Consider the following 25,190-nt stretch of genomic DNA (forward strand, 5'->3'; position numbering starts at 1 on the left):
ATGAGGGGTGGGTGTAATGTGTAAAGTGCAAGCAATGGGCTCATAACTCGTGTGCTGGTACAGAAAGTGATGACGATGATTTCGTTCTGATTTGTGAGACGTGCAAAGTGTAAACGAAAGAAGAATTGAGAGCATCCCATTCCGCCCCGTGGGGCAGAACGGGATAAGACGCACCTTTTTCTTTTTTTCATATTTCATTAATGAGAATTGTGAAATATTGTTTATTTTATGCGTTCTATTTGTGATAAAATGTTTAAATAAAACATACCTCATGTTTCGTATTCCTATCTTATCATTTGCACCTCCAAACTTTACTTAAATCATTAGGTACCCCGTACCGCCCCGGTGTCCTCTACGTGTGTGAATACAGCGTGCACGATGAGTTCTGAGCTATTTCGAGGTGGGACTTTGTCTCTGAACAGCGACCAACTTCCTTGTCGAAGTTTGTACTTATTCCACAAAATTTAATTTCACAATTTTAAGAAATTTATATTAAATTTTTTATTTAAATGCAAATTAAAATGATCATTGAAGTCTTTATATGCAAAAATAGCACAAAAGTTGCAGTTTTATTTTGGAAATAAATAAAAGAGCACAGAAAGAGAATTGCTGCTTATGCTACAGAATAGAAAAGTCCTGTTAGTCTTCAATTTAGCTTATGTTTCTAGTGAATATCACTGTAAGAGTCTATATGAATATTAATTGAAATCTTAAGACGTAAATATCTCAGATCATCATTGGTGCATATCTGCCCTTTTTCCCGCAAATCCCTCAATTACAAACTAACATGAAACTGCTATAACCAATAGCCCTTAACGTAATCTTCATTAAATTTCAGCTTGTATGCTCATAGTCTATTTGTAAAACGCTCCTTCCTTTAGATATTTTTCACTTATGATATGATATGATATGATATGATATGATATGATATGATATGATATGATATGATATGATATGATATGATATGATATGATATGATATGATATGATATGATATGATATGATATGATATGATATGATATATGATATGATATGAGATTATATATGATATGATATGATATGATATGATATGATATGATATGATATGATATGATATGATGTGATATTTAATATTTTAGGAGAAAAATTCGCTCCGGCGCCGGGGATCGAACCCGGGCCCTTGGTTCTAAATACCAAGCGCTCTGACCACTGAGCTACGCCGAATTCAATCCACAGCACCGGATCGAACTTTCCTCCTTCGACGTTTCCCTTTGTGCCCTGACTCCAAGTTAGGCATGTATATGTTGACGTGTATCCAATGTCAACTGCCATTATACTAGGAGCGCACTCAGCTGAGCGACTTGTTGGCTGGGAATCCGCAGTTATTATGCACTGCTAGCTGAGAGAATATTATATGACATCTTATTTATTTTATTTTATTTATTTCAAATATACAGAATAAAGAAATATAGTTACAAAACAAACAAAGAGAAATACAAATAAAATAATACAAGCAATATAAAAGGAAGATACAGTAGTATTAACAAAATTTGAGACCGAATGAGCAGCGCTCGTGCTCGGTCGCAGTTCAGATATAATATTAAAATAAAAAATAATAATATAAATAAATAAGTAAAATAAAATAGGAACTAAAATATAATTACAGCGGAAATGGAATTATATTATATAATATTAACACTATAGAAGAATAATATCGCACGTGAAAAGTAGGACTAATATATATTTCAAAATTATAGAATACAAATATAATATAGGTTCATTAATTCATACACATAGGCTATAAATTTATTTAATCAAATTGAAGATATTAACACGTTCCTAATTTTCTTGTTATATGTTAGTGGGTTACATGTTAGAAGTTCTGGGTGTAATTTAGTTAAAGCATTGTACAACCGAGGGCCAAAATTTATGCTATGCTTTAGACCAGCAGATGTGAGACATTTAGGTTCTACTAATGTTGAATTAATATTTAGTCTTGTGTCATAATTGTGTGTCTGTAATACAAACTTATTACGATTTTTATGATAAAATTTTAACAGCGTATACTTCTAAATTTGTTCAATATTAAATACATTAAATTCAGAATAAATTAATTTAGTTGGATAATCGAAACGTTTCTTCAAACAAATTTTAATTATTCGTTTTTGTAGTAAATTTAACGTACTAAGATTAATTTTTGTACTTCCACCCCGGGTTCTTGGTTCTACGGACCAAGCGCTCTGACCACTGAGCTACGCCGACCCGGGTTCGATCCCAACGCCGGAGCGAATTTTTCTCCTAAAATATTAAATGTCAATATTACAGATAAATTCTGTAAGACAAATTAATATATCTATAATATTCTATAACATAATGATATGATATATGATAAATAATACGATATAATAAGATACGATACGATACGATATATCTTATTCCACCAGCTTACATCGGTCGTGATGGCCCTTCACATTTCTGCATACAGTGCCATCCCTACCTTGGATATACTGTATATTCTGCTTACGCGTTTTTTAACTTTCCGGTCATTACATGTAAATGACCCTGATCACTTTTCTATCACGTCTCTCACCTCTGTTTCCCCTCCCTTCTTTTTCTACTTACCCCCTCCCCTTTCCTAGTTATCTATCTTATTTTTACTAATCTCATTTTACTTAACAACCACTTCTCTCAATTCTTAACAATTGTTCCCAACATTGTTTACATTAAGTTGAACTCTTCCATAGTTGTCAACTTATTTATTCACTTGAATCACTAACGTTCACTGACCACTTATTCCCATTAATCTAACCTGTACATTTTAAAACGAAGTATCGATGGCCCAGAACCAGACTGTTCCAAATCCATTTTGATATTTATTTTTCTTCAGGAGAGCTATTTTAAGCTCCTGACATTCAAAGCTTCAATAAACAATTTGAAATAGCTTCATAGCAACCTTATGGAGAGGAATATTTACAAGTTTGTTCGATTCATATATGCAGACAAGAACTGGAACACAATGAAACACAGATTTCTTTCTTATAAAAAGTTGGACTTAGAACAGTCTGGTTCTGAGTCATCGGTAAATTTTTCACTTATCCTTCACTTGTAATCAATAATTTCAGCCATAAGTTGAAACACCAAGCTGTAGAAAAAATTATTTTATGTAGGAATCGAATATCATTGCTCAGCTTCTGTAAGGAGTAAACGTGTAAAGACCGTCTCCAAAAATAGGCCTACATCTAACAATAACATAATAATAATGTAGTCTATAATCTTTCCGCTGTAAGAAAAATCCTAATGTAAACAATAGCACGTGACTAAAGTGAGGCTTCATTGCCGCTGTTTGCGGCCATAAATTCTCAGTACGTGTTCCCGCCTACTGTTATACATTCTGTTTCATGTTAAATATTTCCCGTTACTCGTCAAGTAGGCCTAACCTCACTACTATGTATTCGTTTGCTTAGGAAACATTTACTTTGTAATTACTGCAATTAAATTATTTTTAAGTCTTATGTCTTCACAATGGACAGTTGAGGACACAGAAGCCATACTTCAGTACCACGTGCTTACGTGAACAACTACGAGCTCAAGTGACGCCAGCTTGTTACAAGAACAGACTACCTCGGTATTACTGTTGGTATTCATCCGCGTTCATAATACATAACAAAATATAAAAGCAGCTTTTCTTTTACATAGCGTTTTACATAATCATGAATGAAGTTAAATGTTTCATCCTATTTAACAACTAGAATTCAATTATTTATTTTCAAATAATACATGATTGTGGTTTCCAAATATGAACTATATTTTCCTGCGTCATGTGAGTGTTTCGACTGGGAGCCAATCACGGGTATGACAGCAACGTGCTTACATTAGGATTTTTCTTACAGCCAAAACAGTATATATAGTGTGCGCCATGCATGCTCAAGACATTTTCTGAAATCCCGCGACTTTTGCAAAAAAAAAAAAAAATGTGTTCGTTCGATTCCGGTGCCGATCATATTAGACCACAAGCACTTAAACTATAGTCCCGTCGCTCTAATTTCCGGCAGCCAATCGCGTTACAGGTCGGCTACATTTAAACGTGTGCGTCTTGTGAATCGCTAATGAAGACGTTATTCATTTCTTAAGGCTCGATAAATACTTAATACAATCGCCCGCCATTTTGGCTCTTTCGTTGGCAGAAAGCACACGAAGACGTTATTTGCCGCTCAATTATTTGCTGAATTACAGTGCGTTTGATTTATTATCATAGGAGCTACGACATGATAATGTTGAACTGTGTGCCAAATAGATTCCTCGTATGGTAGCTCGGCAACGAAAGAACAAAAATGTCGAATGATACTACCTACCTAGACTTTATAGAGCCTTCACTTCCTAAGACGTAAGCAAAGAGGCGGAGTCACACCGGAAATAACAGCGTCGCGACTATAATAGATCGGTAGGTAACCTCATAAACAAAAGGATATGATCCAATTACGTTTTGAATCTACATGTTTCCACTCAGTCTTAAATTAGGCCTCTGCAATCAAAATTGTTGTTAATCCTGAAATTAATAGTTGAGAACGAAGCAATAATGGGTCAGAAAATATAATTTCATTATTATTCAAATGTACTGCAAGAGTAAATGAACTTTATTTACAGCCAAGGCAACGTAGTTTTTCCTTCGCTTTTTGCTAGATTTGATCTCGCGATATTTCAATTCGGAACGCTACACCATCATTCATTCATTCTTAGTTTTCTGTTCAAGAGCAGGTCCTTCACTGCAAACCCAGCATTCTCCAATCTTTCCTATTTTCTTCCTTTCTTTTTGTCTCCGCATATGATCCATATTATCTTAATGTCGTCTATCATCTGATATCTTCTTCTGTCCCGAACTCTTCTCCCGTTCACCATTCCTTCCAGTGCATTCTTCAGTAGACAGTTTCTTCTCAGCCAGTGACCCAACTAATTCCTTTTCCACTTCCTGATCAGTTTGAGCATCATTCTTTCTTCACCCACTCTTTCCAGCACAGCTTCATTTCTTATTGTCTGCCCACTTCACATGTTCCATTCTTATCCATATCCATATTTCAAATACTTCTATTCGCTTCTTTTCACTTCATCGTAATGGCCATGTTTCTGCTCCATACAATGCCACACTCCACACAAAGTACTTCACTAGTCTCTTCCTTAGTTCTGTTATCAGAGGTATGCAGAGGTATGATCCTTTTTCTATTAAAAGCTTCTTTGGCCATTGTTATCCTCCTTTTGACTTGCTGGCAACAGCTCATGTTACTGCTTATAGTACACCCCAAGAATTTGAAGCTGTCCACTTGCTTTACTGCTTCATTTAGAATTCGCAAGTTTACCTTCTTTATTTTTCTCCACACAACCATAATCTTCGTCTTATTTGCATTTATCTTCATCTCACACTGCTCACAACTGTCATTTAGCTTCCTTACTATCATCTTCTCTTCCGCTAACAATGCCATATTATCAGCAAATCTATGCACTTTATTTTTCTTTCTCCTACCATCACTCCTTCCATGTTCTGAAAACAGTTTTTCAGTAAATTCTCCAAGTAGATGTTGAACAGGATAGGTGATAAAGGGCATAGTCTACTTAACGTACTCATCTCCCTATTTCACTTCCTTCTGATATTTATTTTCCTATCCTGACATTGACTCGTTGTTTCACATAAAAATTACTGAACAGCCGTCTCTCCTTCCAATCCCAGCCAATTTTCTTTAGGATCTCTATCAGTTTTACTCCAATCCACTCTGTCAAATGACCTACGCCACCCTTGTCGATTAATACTGAAGCAAGAAGTTGGGCGAAAAATTGTCTGTATGAGATACAAACAATTATTGAAATGACATTTTCAAATTCACAAAATACAATTTCTATATAGTCTTCTTCGAAAAAATTATTTTTTATTATATTCTGCTACAATTATATTACTTAATGAGAAAAATTTCTATAATTATCAGCTTTCTGTTTTCAGGCAGTTCTAAATAACACGAAGATGATAGAGAAAGCTCATCTGTACAAGCTTTTCGATCCCTGGCTTGGAACAGGTTTACTCACGTCTACAGGTACGGGTTTATCACTAGTACTCGAATCTTTAGGTTCTTATTAAGATTATTTAAGCCATTTACAGCATTTTAAAATGGAAATAATCTCTATTTTAATGTATAATATAATTTCAGTAAACTTTCAACTAAAGATAATTTTAAAATACCTAAGAGTTACGTTTAATAGAATTAATTCCTAATTTTAACCGAAAAACTCACCATAATTGTCATGGCACATAATTCAATTTCCTTCTATATATTTTTCAATTATGAATCTTGAATTAGTAGCAATATAACTATTTCAATTCAGTTTAAAAACGTATTATACCTTTGACTTATACAGGACAGAAATGGCATACACATAGGAAGATTATCACACCCTCCTTTCACTTCAAGATACTGGAAAAATTCATGCCAGTATTCGCAGATAACTGCGACATTCTAGTAAACAAACTCAAGAAGGAAGTTGGACGAGAAGTCTTCGACGTTTACCCGTACATCTGTGCCTGCAGTCTGGATATTATCTGTGGTAAGTGTCTTAAGTTACATCACAATCTTTTATATTTAATAAAGAATAACACTGTGTACAGTCTACGAAGAGAGTTATGTTGCAAAAATAGGAGCTCCAGAACAGATTACATAGGGAAATGTGTTCCGTTCCCAACAGCTCCGCTTTGATTGCACGTCAGCCTTTGTCAGTAAGACAAATTATAATGCAAAAGATTATGGTTGAAGACATGAATAACTATTATTGTCCTATAAAATCTATTTGTGACGTAATCTTGAGAGAATGTATTTATGTATGTAATAGATGTAACATGAAGTTATACTTAGCTCCTACAAAATTAGAACATAAATGCAATTTTCCTACAATATATTTAATTCATAGGCTATATACATGAAATCACAAATAAAATTTCAAAATCTGTTTACACACCCCAATACAAATAATTCAAATAAAGATTATATCACATGATATCAACCAAACAAATGTAAAATTTAAAAATTTCTCTCCAGATCAAAAAGTTACATTTGTTCGGATCAAATTTCTGCACATTTAAAGGACAAAACTGAACTTCTTTCAATAATTTATTATCATAACACACTACTTTCTTAAATTGACTGAGAATACGCTATTGGAAATTAAATGAATGGCTTGTCAAAAACACGCTATGAAATGTTTCATGTAACACAATTTTTATCACGAACAGTAAGCAAAAAGAACCAGCAAAATTCAATTAAATATTTTTGTTTGAAATATGTCAAAGAATAACCCCATTAATGACATTACCTACGGTTAAGCACACTATATGTGAAGAAGGTAAAACACGGCAAAAGACGTGCCCATTGTACAGTGGTTCGAAACACGTATTTAGCGTGACATGATTAAATTTGGTCACCCTCGTCAAAGTGAATTTTATTGATAATTCCAAGCGAACGCCTATAGGCAATCAACCAGCTCATTGACACTCGATTTACCTATGAGATTCTGATTGTACTGATAGTACATAGCATGGTGCTCTAAATTTAAAAACCGATCATTTTTTTCTTACGTACATTTATTTATCCTACGTTCATTCTTTTACCATCATCTCGTCTTCGTTAGTGAGCCTGTACTCATGCATTTTCCTGTAATTGTACTAATAATTATTATTACAACTATGACTTTATGGAAAAAGAGTTAATAAAATTATTTTTAAGTAGGTTATTTTACGACGCTGTATCAACATCTCAGGTTATTTAGCGTCTGAATGATATGAAGGTGATAATGACGGTGAAATGTGTCCGGGGTCCAGCACCGAAAGTTACCTAGCATTTGCTCATGTTGGGTTGAGGGAAAACCCCGGAAAAAACCTCAACCAGGTAACTTGCCCCGGCCGGGAATCGAACCCGGGCCACCTGGTTTCGCAGCCAGATGTGCTAGCCGTTACTCCACAGGTGTTAAAATTATTAGGCCTATAATCGTCTCGTGACCAGAATATTGTACGAAATGGAAATATAAAAATTGGACATTTATCATTCGAAGAGGTGGAAAAATTAAAATATCTTGGAGCAACAGTAACGAATAGAAATGACACTCGGGAGGAAATTAAACGCAGAATAAATATGGGAAATGCCTGTTATTATTCGGTTGAGAAGCTTTTGTCATCTAGTCTGCTGTCAAAAAATCTGAATGCTAGAATTTATAAAACAGTTATATTACTGGTTGTTCTGTATGGTTGTGAAATTTGGACTCTCACTTTGAGAGAGGAACAGATATTAAGGTTGATTGAGAATATGGTTCTTAGGAAAATATTTGGAGCTAAGAGGGATGAAGTTACAGGAGAATGGAGAAAGTTACACAACGCAGAACTGCGCGCAATTTATTCTTCACCTGACATAATTAGGAACATTAAATCCAAACGTTTGAGATGGGCAGGACATGTAACACTTGTGGGCGAATGCATAAATGCATATAGAGTGTTAGTTGGGAGACCGGAGGGAAATAGACCTTTGGGGAGGCCGTTTCGTTGAAGGGAGGATAATATTAAAATGGATTTGAGGGAGATGGGATATGATGATAGAGACTGAATTAATCTTGCACAGGATAGGGACCGATAGCGGGCTTATGGGAAGGCGGCAATGAACCTCAGGGTTCCTTAAAAGCCACCTGTAAGTAAGTAAGTAGAATCTTAAATTTAATGTTAAAAATCTATACTCATGTATTCAGTAGCGCTCAAAAGTATTTTGTAGTTAAGGTTTTATGTTGTCAGCACTGTTTGCGTGCAGTTACAACAACGCAAAGCACACAGCTGTGTCTTTCTATGAGTAGCGTCACGTTGCTGTGGTTATATATCTAGGAAACAGGCAAGTTCATAGAATAACAATATAAATGTATATTCCATTAGCTCATAAGCATTTTGTTGTTTGATTTGGTGGCATGGTATACATTAAATTTTGGTATTTAGATAGTGCTTGTTTATTTGTACAGACCATTTCAAGCTGCCCAAACAAAAGGAATACTCTGTGCATGTGAGACAAACTGTTTTAAACGCTTTGTGCATTGTGGAAATCGCAGTCTAGCGTTGCTAAAGATTTTGGTATATCACAACTCATAAGTAGCCTATGTCGAGTCAACGGTAAAAACAAGAAGGGTCAATAGACAATAAGTCAAGGTATGGCCGTCCTCGTAAAACAACAATGAGTTAGGACAATGATTTGTAAGCAGTCGGTTGTTGATCCACGAAAATCGGCTCGACAAATTAGGGATGATCTAGAGAAGCATCATGGACTGAACCTACATGTATCTACTGTGAAACATCGCCTAGTAGCTGGTGACTAAAATGATAGACGACCATCATGAAAACCACTCATAAATTCAAAAATATGAAGGCCAGGTTAGATTTTGCAAAAATGTATCAAACATGGAACACTACAGACTGGTATAAGGCGTTATGGAGTGATGACAGTAAATTTAATTTATTTTCTTCTGATGGTGTGCAGTATGTATGTCGACCAAAAACCAAAGAGACAACAAAAAGTACCAAGTACTGGCCATTAAGCATGGTGGTTGTAGCATCAAGGTGTGGGAATGTTTTTCTAGAAGTGGAGTTGGTCCTCTAGTACAAATAGAAAGGAATATGGATCGTTCTATGTACATGTTAGAAAAGAATATGGTTCCACATGGGAGGAAGAATATGCCACGTAATTGGATTTTTCAGCAGGTCAATGATCCAAAACACAATTCCGGCCATTTAAAAAAAGTCTTTGCTGAAAAAAATTTCAATTTTTGGATTGGCCAAGGCCAGAGTTCGGATCTTAATCTTATTGAATATATCTGGCATGAATTGGATTGACGTGTTCGTCGTAGAAGTTACTCAAATAAGGATCAGTTCTTTGCTGCCTTAATGGAAGAATGGTCACAACTTCCTCTCGAGCGATTGCAAAATCTAGTGGATTCAGTACCAAACAGATGTGCTGATGTGTTCAAAGCTCGGGGACATGCAACGAAATACTGATTTTTGTCTCAGAATACAGAATATTTTTGTCTTATTATTAAATACTTCGACTTACAAATTACTTTTGATCCAGAAGAATTTTCAATTATTTTTTTACGCAAGATAGCCTAACTCTGTTTAAACTAAATATATTTTCGTACTAAATGAATTAGAAATGCATACTTTTCAATTATTCATTGGCATTTTTGTCTATTCAATACTTATCTTTTTGTAATTGTGACATATGCTTTCTACCAGATACTTTTGAGCTCTACTATATGTGTATAATCTCAAATGTTTAGTTTTATTCCTACCATCTCTGGTTCATTCAATTACGGTAGAGAAAAAATGCATTCTGCTATTGAATCATGGCGGTTCATTATGTTGCTATAACCTGAATTGTTCAATAGATTTTAAATAAATTAAACTTCAGATATCCGCGTTGTTCTCTTTGCAATAAAGGTAATACAAATTGTGTGTTTTGCGAAAGTGAAGGAGATAAGTCACTGCCATGAACATGAACATCAAGATTATATTATAAATATTCCAATCAAAATGGCACCTTTCTCGCATCGGAATTATCTCACTGAATACAATTCGCGCTTCATATTTTCTCTATGATAATTTAATTGAGCTTTTAAACTAATGTATGTTGCCATAAGATTTTTTATCGACCTTCGGTATCGAAAAAAAATATCATGACAACATACATCGTTAATCTCCATTAAATTGTCGAGACACTATCAGCACTCACTGTATTATAAAGATAAGATAGTCTTGTAAACATACTGAGCCTTCATAATCCGTATTCGAAAATACAATAAACAACGGTATATCAGCATCATGTTGTCATGGATTTGAAGCATCTATAGCTCAAATCCTACAACAGCGTGAATTGGGAAGTGCATGTCTTTCCGTAGAAGATTCCAATCTGAGAGCTGACATCATAGCACTTAAAAGGATTGAAAATATAGCATTGGTTTTGGATTCCACCACTCGCTTCGAAAGGAACACCACTCAGGCAGAGGAAGTAAATTTTGAGAAACAGGCTATCTACGAAACTTGCCTGCCATTCCTGTCAGAAAAACAAAAAATTCCAATTAAACAATGGATTGTAAGAGGCCTCTTGTTTGGAGCAAGAGGTACCCTACCACATTTCACCGGTGATGTACTTAAAAGTCTAAAAATTAATTTCTTTGAAATTCAAGAAATTCTAATTAAAATTCTTAGAGATTCTCTCCAAATAATACATTACCACTTAATGTTGAGTTAAATTAATTTTTCTTTCACTGTTAATTCTGTATTAATTTTAATCTTGGTCTTCAACTTTGTACATTCATTATTGTGTCATTGTCTTCTGGATCCTTGTGGTCACCCTCAGTGGAGGGCAGACGATTTTTTCAAATCTTTCTCTCTCTTACGGGACAGAAATCCAGTATGTAAGAAAGAAGGGGGTGTGTTCGGCAATGTGAATGATTAAATGTTGAGTTTACATTCCAAGTTTCAGCTAGAAGTATGTAGCATATTTTATCATAATATTGGACGAAATACAGAGACTCATTCTGGTGAATGACACCCATTAAAAAATTATAATTCGTGTTTTTTATACATATTAAAGAAGACTTTTACAAATAATGGATCTCAACGGATCAACGAAATTTTTCTTATGCTCCATAATAATCTTTAAACTTCAAAACTTTTAAGACGTTAGGTGCGGTAACCTATTGGTTTATAAGATAATTATATACCAATCTTTATAAGTCAGTTAATAGTGGCAGGCCTTGCCAGTGAGGTTTAATTGAAGTTATTATATTATTATAATAATCATTAGCCTATATTATATTTCGTAGATCTGTACACGTTTTAAGTTCGTTAATAATTCCGCATGTAATTTATTCACATAATATCGAACTTCAGGCGAGATTATGTCGTGCTGAAAAAAAAGGTGATTCGCCTCTTACTTATGAAGGAACCCGGTGGTTCATTGTTGCCATCACATAAGCCGGCTATCGGTCCCTATCCTCTACAAGATTAATCCAGTCTCTACCATCATGTACCACCTTCCTCAAATTCATTTTCATATTATCCTCCCAGCTACGTCTCGCCTTCCCCAAAGGTATTTTTCCCTCCGGTCTCCCAACTAACACTCTATCGTATTTCTGGATTCGCTCGTATGTGATACATGCCCTTACCACCTCAAACGTCTGGATTTGATGTTCCTAATCCTATGTGAAGTGAAGAATATAATGCATGCAATTCTATGTTGTGTAACTTTCTCCATTCTCCTGTAACTTCATCCCTCTTAGCTCCAAATATTTTCCTAAGAACCTTATTCTCAAACATTCTTAATTGGTGTTCCTCTCTCAATGTGAGAGACCAAGTTTCACAATCATACAGAACAACCGGTAATATAGCTGTTTTATAAATTCTTACTTTCAGATTTTTTGACACCAGAATAGATGACAAAAGCTTCTCAACCGAATAATAACAGGCATTTCCCGTATTTATTCTGCGTTTAATTTGTTACTGTTGCACAAAGATATTTGATTTTTTTCTACCTTTTCAAAAAATAAATGCCCAATGTATATATTTCCATTTCGTACAATATTCTGGTCACGAGAGACAATCATATACTTTGTCTTTTCGGAATTTATCTCCAACCTATCACTTTACTTGCTTCTAATAAAATTTCCGAGTTTTCCCTAATCGCTTCTGGATTTTCTCCTAACATATGCAAGTCATCCGCATAGACAAGAAGCTGATGTAACCCGTTCAATTCCAAACCCTCTTTATTATCCTGAACCTTCCTAATGGCATATTCTAGAGCGAAGTTAAAATGTAAAGGTGATAGTGCATCTCCTTGCTTTAACGAGCAGTGAATTGGTAAAGCATCAGATAGAAACTGCAATATATACGGACTGTGCTGTTATTTTCAATGAGATACATTTTAAGTAATCGAACTAGTTTCTTGGGAATACCAAATTGTATAAGAATGTTATATAAAATTTCTCTCTTAACCGAATCATATGCCTTTTTTAAATCTACGAATAACTGATGTACTGTACCCTTATACTCCCATTTTTTCTCCAATATCTGTCGGATACAAAAAATCTGATCAATAGTCGATCTATTACGCTTAAAACCGCACTGATAATCCCCAATAATTTCATCTACGTATGAAGTTAATCTTCTCAAAAGCTTATGGGCAAAATTTTGTAGACGTCAGGAAAAGTGATATTCCTCGAAAGTTACCATAGTTAGTCTTGTCCTCCTTTCTTTAAAATAGGTACAGTTATGGACTCCTTCCATTGTTCTGGTACAATTTCCTTTTCCCAAATAGCAGGTACCGTACAAGTTTTAAATTTCGCTAGATAATGTGCTTCCACCCTCTTGTATTAATTCTACTGGAATTTGATCGACATCTAGAGACTTGTACTTTTTCAGATTTTCTATAGAAATTTCGACTTCAGAAAGTATGGGTTCGGGTATAAATGGCTCAGCAGTATGTTTTTGAATTTCGTCCCGATCATTTCTATTTGGCCTATGTACAACCGGTAATATAACTGTTTTATAAATCCTAATTATCAGATTTTTTGAGAGCAGACTAAATGACAAAAGCTTCTCAACCGAATAATAACAGACATTTCCCATATTTATTCTGCGTTTAATTTCCTCCCGAGTATCATTTATGTTTTTCACTGTTGTTTCAAGATATTTGAATTTTTCTATCTCTTCGAAGGATGTCTCATATAACCCGCATGGAAATTTTAAAGTTCTGCGGAAAAGGACAATACGTGAACGGTGTGATTATATAAGAAACAAATTACCTAACGGGACTGCAGTGTTGCCACTTTGAATTAATTTCAAACCAATCCTGCACGAGTACTCAAATAATTGATTATTCTCGTATATTGAAGATTTAATTAAATTTCACAATACATTTTAAATGTTTTGTTGCGAGACAAAAAGCTGCATTTGATGTCCTCCTGGTCTTATAGGCCTATGGTATAATATTGTCATTATTATGAATGCTCAGGCAGAGAATAAATTGAGTTATGTGTTTGTTAGCTATCAGAAAGTGTTTGTTTCTTCTGTTTGTACAATTCACATTGAAGAACTTGCTTCCATTTTGCTTATTCACAGAATCAGCCATGGGAACATCTGTAAATGCCCAGAAATTTGGAGACTCAGATTATATTAAAGCTGTGTACAAGTAAGTATATCACATCTGTTAGTATGATCCACACTTTTCCTTGAAAATTTTCATAATTATATATATATATATATATCTACAGAGAGAAAAGTTCTGGGAATGTATCTTGAGTTTAGATTATCGAGTCCAATAACCAAAGTGAAAATTGATCCGAATATAAAAAATTACATCTCTTAAAATTTAGATATTACGAACACAAACACAGTCCGACCCAACAAATATTCCCGGTGTTTCTGTAGGTCAACCAACGGAAGTACCCCTCCCCTCTTCCGTTGCTGATTGCATCCGCAAGCTCACAGTGCTGTGCTTCGGGGAATTAAAACTTACCCACTGTGTTATATTAAAACTTTCGGTTCTCACCCTCCATACAGTAATAGTAGTTAGTAAAGTTTTTTACATCTTTATTATCCATCCATGACGCTACAGCCCGTGAAGGATCTAGACCGACCAGCCGGCTGCTGACCTCACGCCCACATGCCGAAGCAGAGGTGGACGATCATCCAATTAGAATGGAGGTATCGTGTGGTTAGCACGATGATCCTCCCAGCCGTTATAGCTGGCTTTCGCAACCGGATTTTGCTCCCCAAGTGCCTCACGATGCTGGATGGGCACCGGTCCCATACACTGGCCGAAATTTCATGAGAAAATATCTTCCCCCATGAGGACTCGAACCGTAACGCGAGTCCTAGGCAGGATACCTTAGACCACGACGCCACGGCGCGGTACTATCTTTATTATTCTTAATATAAATTACATTATTCAAAGATACTTTTTCATTAAACCAATTCACTAAATTGGTTTACAGACGGAACTGAGCGGCCAGGAAATTTACTTCCAAAGCTTTTTCTTGTTCTACCACACGATTTCTTTTTCATCAAGCACGTATTCAAAATATGTAAACGTTAACGCACTGAATATGTAACCATTTCAAAACAAAACGCAACGTAATAAACTGCACTTATTCTGTGTGCTTTACTGGTTGTGAAAGACAGACTGGTACAGCTAATTTCGGGTGACGGGGATTCACCAACTGTGCAGCTTTCACGTGGTGCTCTATAGCACTATCCCCTTAATTTCTTCTTATTTGGCACGTACACAAAAAGGTGATGCATGAAGGTTAATATATAGACCAATCAGATGAAATAAGGTAAGCATCAGGGAATACACCAGCTATGCGGATAAGGAGAGACGAACTCGTGGTAAAGTCGGATCACCATCTGTAGTTGGTTACTCATGAAACATAGCTACCCGATTTTTAAAACTTATTAAATTTATTAATTACTTACAACATCGTGCGTGAGTTTCAATCCTTCGAAGCACCGTCAGTTCGCGGATGTAAAAGCTGCCTCCCCTGCTGTTTGGCCGACAGAAATGCCGGGAACGTTTGCTGGGACAGATTATAGATGTCATTATAGTATATTTGCGCAAAGGCTGACAAGTAATTGTCAGGAGCGCAAATATGAAGTGTAGTGTTTTGTACCAAGTCTATTTATATTTCGACCTAAGTGCTGAACTTTCTCAAAAACTTCAACGTGTACATAATGACTGCGTCCGATTTATTTTCAACATCCGCCGACATGATCATATATCGGAATATTTTCCACGATTCTCCTGGCTCCGCTTGCAAGATAGACTTTAGTACTGTACATTCTCTTTGCCTGCTATATCGAATTATACATGATTCCACACCCAACTACCTTGCCTCTCGGTTTACTCTCCTAGCTTCACATCATAATCGTAATACACGTTCACAGCACAATCTGTTGCTATCAATACCACGTCATCAGACATCTCTGTACTAAAGTTATTTCTCAATAGCCATGCCCGCTCATGAATTCGCTGCCGCTGGATATCAGGGGTAGTATTAGTCCTCAGTTGTTTAAAATTAGGTTGTTAGAAATATTTTAAATGCACAGATTTACTTTTTTAGGTATAATTTTTATTTATTATTATTGTTATTATTATTATTATTTTTATTATTATTATTCTGAAGTCATTACTTTATTTTTCCACTAAAACTAATATCATTGTTTCAATGTAATCCGTGCTGTGCTGATCATGCAAATTGTACTATTCCTTTAGTTGTGAGATTATAGTCATATGTATTATTTCTTTCTTTAAGTTAATACTCGTATACTAGAATGTATTTCCCTGTTTGTCATTATGTATTCAATCTCTTTTTATTTTATTGTATTTATTTTTTTATCATTATTTTTAAGTTAATACTGATTCTGTATATGTATTCAATTCTCTCTTTTTATTTAATAATTTTTATTTTATAATAATATTAATTATTATTATTATTATTATTATTATTATTAAGTTAATACTTGTATATCCGTATGCATTTTCTGTATGTGATTTGATCCTGGTTGAGTGGAAGAGAAGATGTGATGGCCTTAACTCTGTCAGGGAAAATAAAACCATTATTATTAAATAACATCATATGCAATAAGGTGAAATGTAGTAATATAGTTTTTGTCGCGCAATAATTCTAACATTTAACGAAATGTATTTGTATTTTAATAGAGGAAATTAAATTTTTAGAAATATATTGTGAATATACAACAAATTTACAACAAGAAAACCTAATTTCAAACAAGATATAAAGCTAATATAAACTTTTAACTTCCATGAGGGTAGGTGTAAATTTAATGGAACTTCACATGTTACAGCATGAAACAGATATTCACGGAAAGGCTCGCTAAGCCATACCTTCTATCTGACTTTATTTTTAAATTCAACAAGTGGGGAAAACTTCAAGACAAGAGCCTGAAAATTATACATGGCTTTACTAAAAAGGTAAGATACACATTCATAAGATCCGCCGACTTATTATTAGATATTCATAAATTCTATGTACAAGAGTTTTTCTTCTTCTTCTTCTTCTTGCATCAAAATTTTGAAGAGGTATGGTAATACAGGGACTTCATTTTATTTTTACTAATATTTTTAATATTAACCTGGCTATACCTTTCGATTAACGGTTGAGAACCGGAAACACCGTTTGCTACTCCCTTCCACGACTGGAGTTCGACGATACTGACGTAAAATACAAACAAATCACTTTACTAGGTATAGGAGGGAAGAAAAGTAGTTCATCCATTTACGTAAACTAGAAAATATCGCGATTTTGAGTTCGATAATTATCATTAGGTTTTTCTTTAATCAACGTACACTATTGTATTAACAATAAATGTTTTTACTCTCGAACTGAGCTATCGATTCGGACGTATTCATTATGCAATGTATATTATGCTGTCTACAGCACATTAGCGTACAAGATAGAGAATGAAGTTAAATTAAAAAATAAACATAATAAGGATATTTAAACACATTTTTGGAAATGGTGGCCGTTCACTTCGATAAGGCTTCAGTTCTTTTGTGCATAGTATCGCACTATTGTATCTAATTTCAATTACGAATTTCGTCCTTCGTACTAGTAACTGATGATGAAATAATTCTGTATCTACTATAAAAGAGTACCTTATGTACTATAAATTCAATCTTCACTTTTGCCTGACCCGCACAGATAAATTTACTCAGACATGCTATCTACTGTCCGTCCAAATGGTTTTGTCGCAGGGTCGTAGAATGGGGGGAAATCACTTGACAGTTAATTACTTAACGAGGCCATTTTATTTAAGTTATTTTAAACAGCTGTATAATATTACGCAGACGTCCAATTCCTAACAGAAATTAATGTTTTCAGAAAAGAGCTAAGACAGCTCAGTCATTACCCTTTACAGAGGGGCGAGCAGAAGCGGATGGTGAAACCGGGATACGAAGTGGGTAAACGGACGACAGTACTTGTGCGAAAATATGATTCAATATTGAAAGCTCTTTCGTCGCTGGAAAACGCGAACATATTTCTGAAACGTACCATACTCTCTAACTCTACTGTTTATTATGACAGTAAGGCGACTTTGACTGCATATGCGGTCTTGGTTCTGTATGGTGGACGATTGGAAGTTTATCAGTAGAGGAGGTGCGAGTGAAGTACATTGAAAAACTCAAGTGCAATAAAAATTTAAGTAAAAATAAAATGGTTTCATTGTACATTTTAGGGAACTTCTTGAGCCTCTTTATATTACACATTCCAAGTTGCATCTTATGACATAAATAAAGTTTCACTATATAAAAGGTTTCCTGCCTCTTCTCTTCTTCGACCACACCCTCATCACCGTCAACATCATCATAATCTTTATCAAGATTTAGCTTACATATTACAATAAGTTTTATTTAAAGAAAATGTCTAAGTAAATCATTTCATTTCAGAAGTCAATATTACGTAATTAGTCCTGCTGGCATCCTGATAAATTGTCTGGGGATGATGCTAACAACAATACATAAAACCCCATTATTCAAAACTATTATGAGAAATTTCGCTCTCAACATCATACAGCATGATATTCATTGCTGAGTCGAAGAAAGATTTAAACTATCCTACAGACTGACGTTCTGTGACATTTTAATACAACACAACAAAATTACAACAATACAGGGTTAACCGAAAGTAATGTCATTAATGTCTGCGTGTTATTATTAAGCTACTTCAAACAAAAAAATTAAAAACAATTATGCTCGTTTTTACTTTCTTTTCGAGATAAAAATTCTTTTATACGAAACATCCCATGGCATGTTTCGTGAAAGTAATTTATTTAATTTCAAATATGCTCAGTCAATTCAAGGCATGTATTACGATAATGAATGATTCGAAGAATTTTTTGTTTTGTCCTTTAAATGTGCAGGAATTTGATCCGAACAAATGTAACATTGTAAAATTCCTTGCAGAATAAAACGTTACATTGGTTCGGATGAAATTTCTACACTTGTAAAGGAAAAAATTAAAATTCTTTCAAATATTTATTATTATAATGTGCTGCGGTATTGAATTGACTGAGCCCACACCTGTGGAGTAACGGTCAGCGCGTCTGGCCGCGAAACCAGGTGGCCCGGGTTCGAATCCCGGTCGGGGCAAGTTACCTGGTTGAGGTTTTTTCCGGGGTTTTCCCTCAACCCAATACGAGCAAATGCTGGGTAACTTTCGGTGCTGGACCCCGGACTCATTTCACCGGCATTATCACCTTCATTTCATTCAGACGCTAAATAACCTAGATGTTGATACAGCGTCGAAAAATAACCCAATAAAATAAAAAATTAATTGACTGAGTATATTAGGAAATAAATCAATGGCTTTCCCAAAACATGCTATGAAAAGTTTAATTTAAAACACTTTTTTATCTCGATAAGGAAGCAAAATCAAGCATAATTATATTAAGTTTTTTGTGTGAAATAAATAACACCCTGAAATTAATGAAATTACTTACGGTTCACCCCAGTATGTAAATCTCGAGTGTGCCCATCACTAATTCCCGGGGTCACTGTTTCACTTATGGGGCTCAGGAAAAAAGTAGACAACTAATAGTTGAGAAATGTTGGAAATTGGTTATAACAAGGTGTATGTGATATGTATATAGATTAATGCATATATAATTTCTGATAAGTTTCGAATAAAAAGTTTGAAACAATTTATTCGATTTAAGAGCTGTATCCTCCTTTACTACGATGAAACTACTGAATCATTACCTTATAAAGTACTTTTATTCACATAATATTAAAGTATTCTTTTTCTTCCAGGTAATAAAAGAGCGTAAAGAGCAGCGACTGAAGTCTTCACAGAAGATCAGTACAGATGACGATATATATTACGGTAATTGATTTACTTATTTATATCTCCCCTTAACTACCACTAATATAATTAGGAAATTAATTTAAAGTACTTTAATCATTACAAATTGGGTATAATAGCTTTCCCACATAGGTCAGATCCATCACCACCAATTCATGGATAAGATAACACTCTGTTTTCCATACAGAGAGAAGCTTCCCGCTGAAATGTTTAAATCTGACCACCTCTATTTCAAGTAAGAGCTACTGTACAGGGCGTTTCATCATCTAAGTTGACAAAAACGAACTCAACTAAAGGAAAGTATGAACGAAAAATACACAAATTCACTCAAAGAAATTTCATCTAAAATATTGTAACTATTATTCTGCTTTAAACCACCGCACCTGTCAATAATGTGACTTTATTTTTAATAATTCACCCTACAACAATGGGTACTGCACTCAACACAGCAACACAATAGTCGTTATTGTACTCCACACGACGACAATGACAATGCAGTGTATTATTGAGAAGAACAAGAATGTACTCCTAATTTCAATTAATGTTCACAAAGCACTAAATACAGAACAAAACTGTCAGTTCTCAGTTCACAATTCGCTTGCCTTGGCTAGTTCTTCTAGCTCACTGTTCAAGTTCACTGCACATCGAACTCAGATCCTCCGGATACGTCGCCCTCGCCTGGCCACTGCCACAGTTACGGACTCACTCAAGTTCACTGCGCGTCGAACACATATCTCTCTTGCTCGCTGCTGTCCAAGACTTGAAGGCTGACTGAAGACTAACTCACTCACTCCGAAGACTGCCCGCGCTTTTATTACTAAACCGTAACATCTGGACTCTTCGATTCGCGTGGCTTTCCGAAACTTCGGGATTGATACGCTTCTAGATGTTTCCCCTGCTCTCTCCGCTCCACACCGTCACCATAGCCTTCTTTTTCCTTGCTCCGTGCAGCGCTACAGCGCCTACCGAAGCTCGAGTTTCCGTTTCCCCGCGCCTTCCCTCTCGCTAGATGCGTGCGCAAGACCCTGACGCTACCCGAATGTTCTAACATGGCGCCACAATATCATAGATTTTCTAATTCTCTAGTTTCTCTCATCGTGCTTGAAAATTCGTTGCAACGGGTAACAATGTCGTCACATTCCATGAATTATTTCTTTATTCTCCTCGTTTCTGCAGTACTGGAATCCAATAACGTTCAGTACTTTCCACAATGAGGAACGAGAAATTTTTATTCGTCGCGTTTAGGATTTTGTAAGCTTTCGGCAAAATATCGTCTAAACTGGGTCAAAAAAAGACTCTTTTAGCTATTAAGCTTTTCTCCCGGAGTATTTTCTTTCATGTAACTGTATAACGCAACAAAAGAGGGAGGAAAACAAATAAAGGAAGAAAGAAACAAACAAACAAACAAAGAGTAAGCATGGGTCCAAAAATTAATTATTGTACGAAACAAGGGCTTTCGAACTGATATTGTAAGAACAACATGTACATCATAATATTTTCAAATATGGGCTCGGCTGTTTGATAGTTTCTTATTGCAGGGATGAAAAGAGTAAACAAGCGTGAAGTGATTTGTCTCTGCAGTGCAGTAAACATTAAAACAACGCCTGTAACTCTTCATATAAGGGGTGTAGATCCTAAAATAAACATCTTCTGGTATATGAGTAGGCCAACTTGTTTATCAACTTCATAGGAGATATACGATGTGATTTCCATTCATTATAATGCATCTTCTGCTATTCACACACTCTTTAAAGCACTCCAGGTTGGTCTCGGAAGTTGGCCTGGGTGGCGCAGTCGGTAGAGTGCTGGCCTATGCCCGAGGTTGCGGGTTCGTTCCCGGCCCAGGTCGATGGCATTTGAAGGGTACACGGGAAAAACGACCAAAGTCCATAAAAAATCGAAATTGAGTTAATAATGCTATCTTATAGTGGAAAAGAAGTACTATCATGTGGTCCAGCTATTAATAAGAAATCATCGTTCTTGACATTCCACTATGTCAATTTCTATTAAATACACACATAACAAAGTATTAAGTGTTTACTTACTGTCTTTTAAGGAACCCGGAGGTTCATTGCCGCCCTCACATAAGCCCGCCATTGGTCCCTATCCTGAGCAAGATTAATCCAGTCTCTATCATCATATCTCACCTCCCACAAATCCATTTTAATAGTATCTTCCCATCTACGTCTCGGACTCCCTAAAGGTCTTTTTCCCTCCGGCCTCCCAACTAACACTCTATATGCATTTCTGAATTCGCCCATACGTGCTACATGCCCTGCCCATCTCAAACGTCTGGATTTAATGTTCCTAATTATGTCAGGTGAGGAATACAATTCGTGCAGTTCTATGTTGTGTAACTTTCTACATTCTCCTGTAACTTCATCCCTCTTAGCTTCAAATATTTTCCTAAGCACCTTATTCTCAAACACCATTAACCTATGTTCCTCTCTCAAAGTGAGAGTCCAAGTTTCACAACCATAAAGAACAACCGGTAATATAACTGTTTTATAAATTCTAACTTTCAGATTTTTTGACACAAGACTGGATGATAAAAGTTTCTCAACCGAATAATAACAGGCATTTCCCATATTTATTCTGTGTTTAATTTCTTCCCGAGTATCATTTATATTTGTTACTATTGCTCCCAGATATTTGAATTTCTCCACCTCTTCAAAAGATAAATTTCCAATTTTTATATTTCCATTTCGTACAATATTCTCGTCACGAGACATAATCATATACTTTGTCTTTTCGGGATTTACTTCCAAGCCTATCTCGTAAAATTTCCGTGTTTTCCCTAATCGTTTGTGGATTTTCTCCTAACATATTCACGTCATCCGCATAGACAAGAAGCTGATGTAACCCGTTCAATTCCAAACCCCCTCTGTTATCTTGGACTTTACTAATGGCATATTCTAAGGCGAAGTTAAAACGTAAAGGTGATAGTGCATCTCCTTGCTTCAGCCCACAGTGAATTGGAAACGCATCTGACAGAAACTGACCTATACGAACTCTGCTTACTTTTCACTCAGACACATTTTAATTAATCGAACTAGTTTCTTGGGAATACCAAATTCAATAAGAATATCATATAGAACTTCTCTCTTAACCGAGTCATATGCCTTTTTGAAATCTATGAATAACTGATGCACTCTACCTTTACACTCCCATTTTTTCTCCATTATCTGTCGAATACAAAATATCTGGTCAATAGTTGATCTATTACGCCTAAAACCACTCTGATGATCCCGGTAATTTCATCTACATATGGAGTTAACCTTGTCAAAAGAATATTGAACAAAATTTTGTACGACGTCAACAAAAGTGATATTCCTCGAAAGTTGCTACAGTTAGTCTTGTCCACCTTCTTAAAAATAGGTACGATTACGGACTCCTTCCTTAAACTTTAAATTCGTTTTTCTCGGAACTCTCTAAAATGGACCTTGATCGTTATTCCCGTGTACCCTTCATTTAAGTATGCTTAAATGCATGTCAGTAGATTTACTGATATGTAACATAACTCCTGTGCAGCAAACCTCCGGCACACCGGTGACAATGATATAACTTCGGCAGCTGCGAGCGTCGTTAAACAGAACATAATTTAAATTTTGATGAATACTACAACCTCTAAGGCAATTGAGTGTATTTTTTTAACATTCTGTAAATCATATATAATTCCATCATCTCATATTATTCTACATCATATCACATTACATCATCTATCCTAATCCCATTAAGCATCAATTAGCAACACACACATCAGATATCATTTATGGCTATGCTTTCTATTCTAATACGTTTTTTAAACGAAAAAATGCATTGTAACCAATCAGTATAAGGAAATACAATAATTATCTGGTCTGGCTGTCTGACCTTTCAAAGGACGGACCCTGCATGGATCGTGCATTTGTAATCAAAATGGTCCACTGTGCATCCTGTATGCAATTATTTTCGATTTATACAGACGGACCAAATGCCTTTTGTGAATCCGATGGTTACAGTAGAACCGCCCTGCCTAAAACTTTAAAGGGCCAGGTCCCATCAAGAGACAAGTATCCGGTAAACTACATGACCCAGGGGCTTACGTTCTTAATCCTACATCAACTCAGAATCCCATGTTATTCAGTCTAATTCTAACTACTCTAGATAATACATCACATACGGAGGAGGTGAAGAGTGTTAGTGAATGAGAAACAATACATACTGTAGAGTCGACTTTGTCCACCATGAATTCTATTCCACCTTTCAGCATCGGATTCAGTAAAGCAGGGATGTAAAATTATGCTACAATTGTGGCACACGTCAAAATCCAGAACACGTGACTCATCCCTTCCTTTCATCGCACACGTCATTGGGCATGATAGAGGGAGAGGAAATATGTATTCAGTATGCTTGCGGAGCAACACAAATACGTCATTCAAGGCCGGGGGTTGTGGACAGGGAACAAAATTTTTCCCCATGCTTCCACTCCTCTCTTCCCCAGTTCTGTATCCCTACACTAATGGCATCAAGGTCACCTCTCGGTCTGCAATATCAAATATAGACTGAACAATGGACCATTATGAAGCTAAGTGAGTGGACCTTCGAAAAGCGAACCAGCTAGGAGATGTTTTTGCTATACTGTTAATTGTATAATTTCTTTACATTTGTGAAGTTTTCATATTTCACTTCTGTACCCATTTCATAGATCATAATTACCTCTCACTAAGAGCATCTGTAGTGAAACATTCTAAGTCAACATAGATTTTACGAAAGCAGCAACATTAAACATTGCTGAATATGATGCAAATTGTGCAATAAATTGTTTCTATGTAGACGGCTGCCATTTACAAACTTTGACATTAACACAGGAGCTGTCTCTGAGACCGCTCGAAGAATTGTGATGTGGAAATGAACCTATTCATGCCACTTTACGGATGTGAACGCTTGTGTACTTTCTGGCGGGAAGCCGGTGGTGCATAGGGATGGACAAAAATAACCGGTTATTTTGATGACCGGTTATTTCCATACCGTTAACCGGTTGATTATCGATTATTTTTGCTTGCCGGTTATCCTGATAACCGGTTATTTTTAAAATACACAACGAATCAATGTGTATTTTAAGTTTATCTCACATTTAATGTCAGTCGAACACTGTTGTTTTTATTATTATGTACATATTCCGTCTCTATTCTTTTGCTTTAAACATATATTACTTAATTTTTGTTTCATTTAATCGTTAAATTATATTATTGCACTAATTTCTTTCAAAACTGAACATTAATACATATTGAG

The 25,190-nt window shown here is 35.5% G+C and overlaps 1 protein-coding gene across 2 annotated transcripts in view; it reads left to right on the forward strand.

The window, feature by feature from the left end:
• The window catches only part of LOC138698304 (cytochrome P450 4c21-like), a 79,536-nt gene that overhangs the window by 41,072 nt on the left and 13,274 nt on the right, over positions 1-25,190 (forward strand). For both annotated transcript variants that reach the window (XM_069824125.1, XM_069824124.1), the window contains exons 4-8: positions 5,965-6,055; positions 6,378-6,563; positions 14,155-14,224; positions 16,900-17,026; positions 19,865-19,937. In XM_069824125.1, the coding sequence (XP_069680226.1) occupies positions 5,965-6,055; positions 6,378-6,563; positions 14,155-14,224; positions 16,900-17,026; positions 19,865-19,937 (547 nt within the window). The remainder of the gene's footprint in view (positions 1-5,964; positions 6,056-6,377; positions 6,564-14,154; positions 14,225-16,899; positions 17,027-19,864; positions 19,938-25,190) is intronic.

This window comes from Periplaneta americana, chromosome 4, assembly GCF_040183065.1.
Source record: "Periplaneta americana isolate PAMFEO1 chromosome 4, P.americana_PAMFEO1_priV1, whole genome shotgun sequence".
NCBI lineage: Eukaryota > Metazoa > Arthropoda > Insecta > Blattodea > Blattidae > Periplaneta > Periplaneta americana.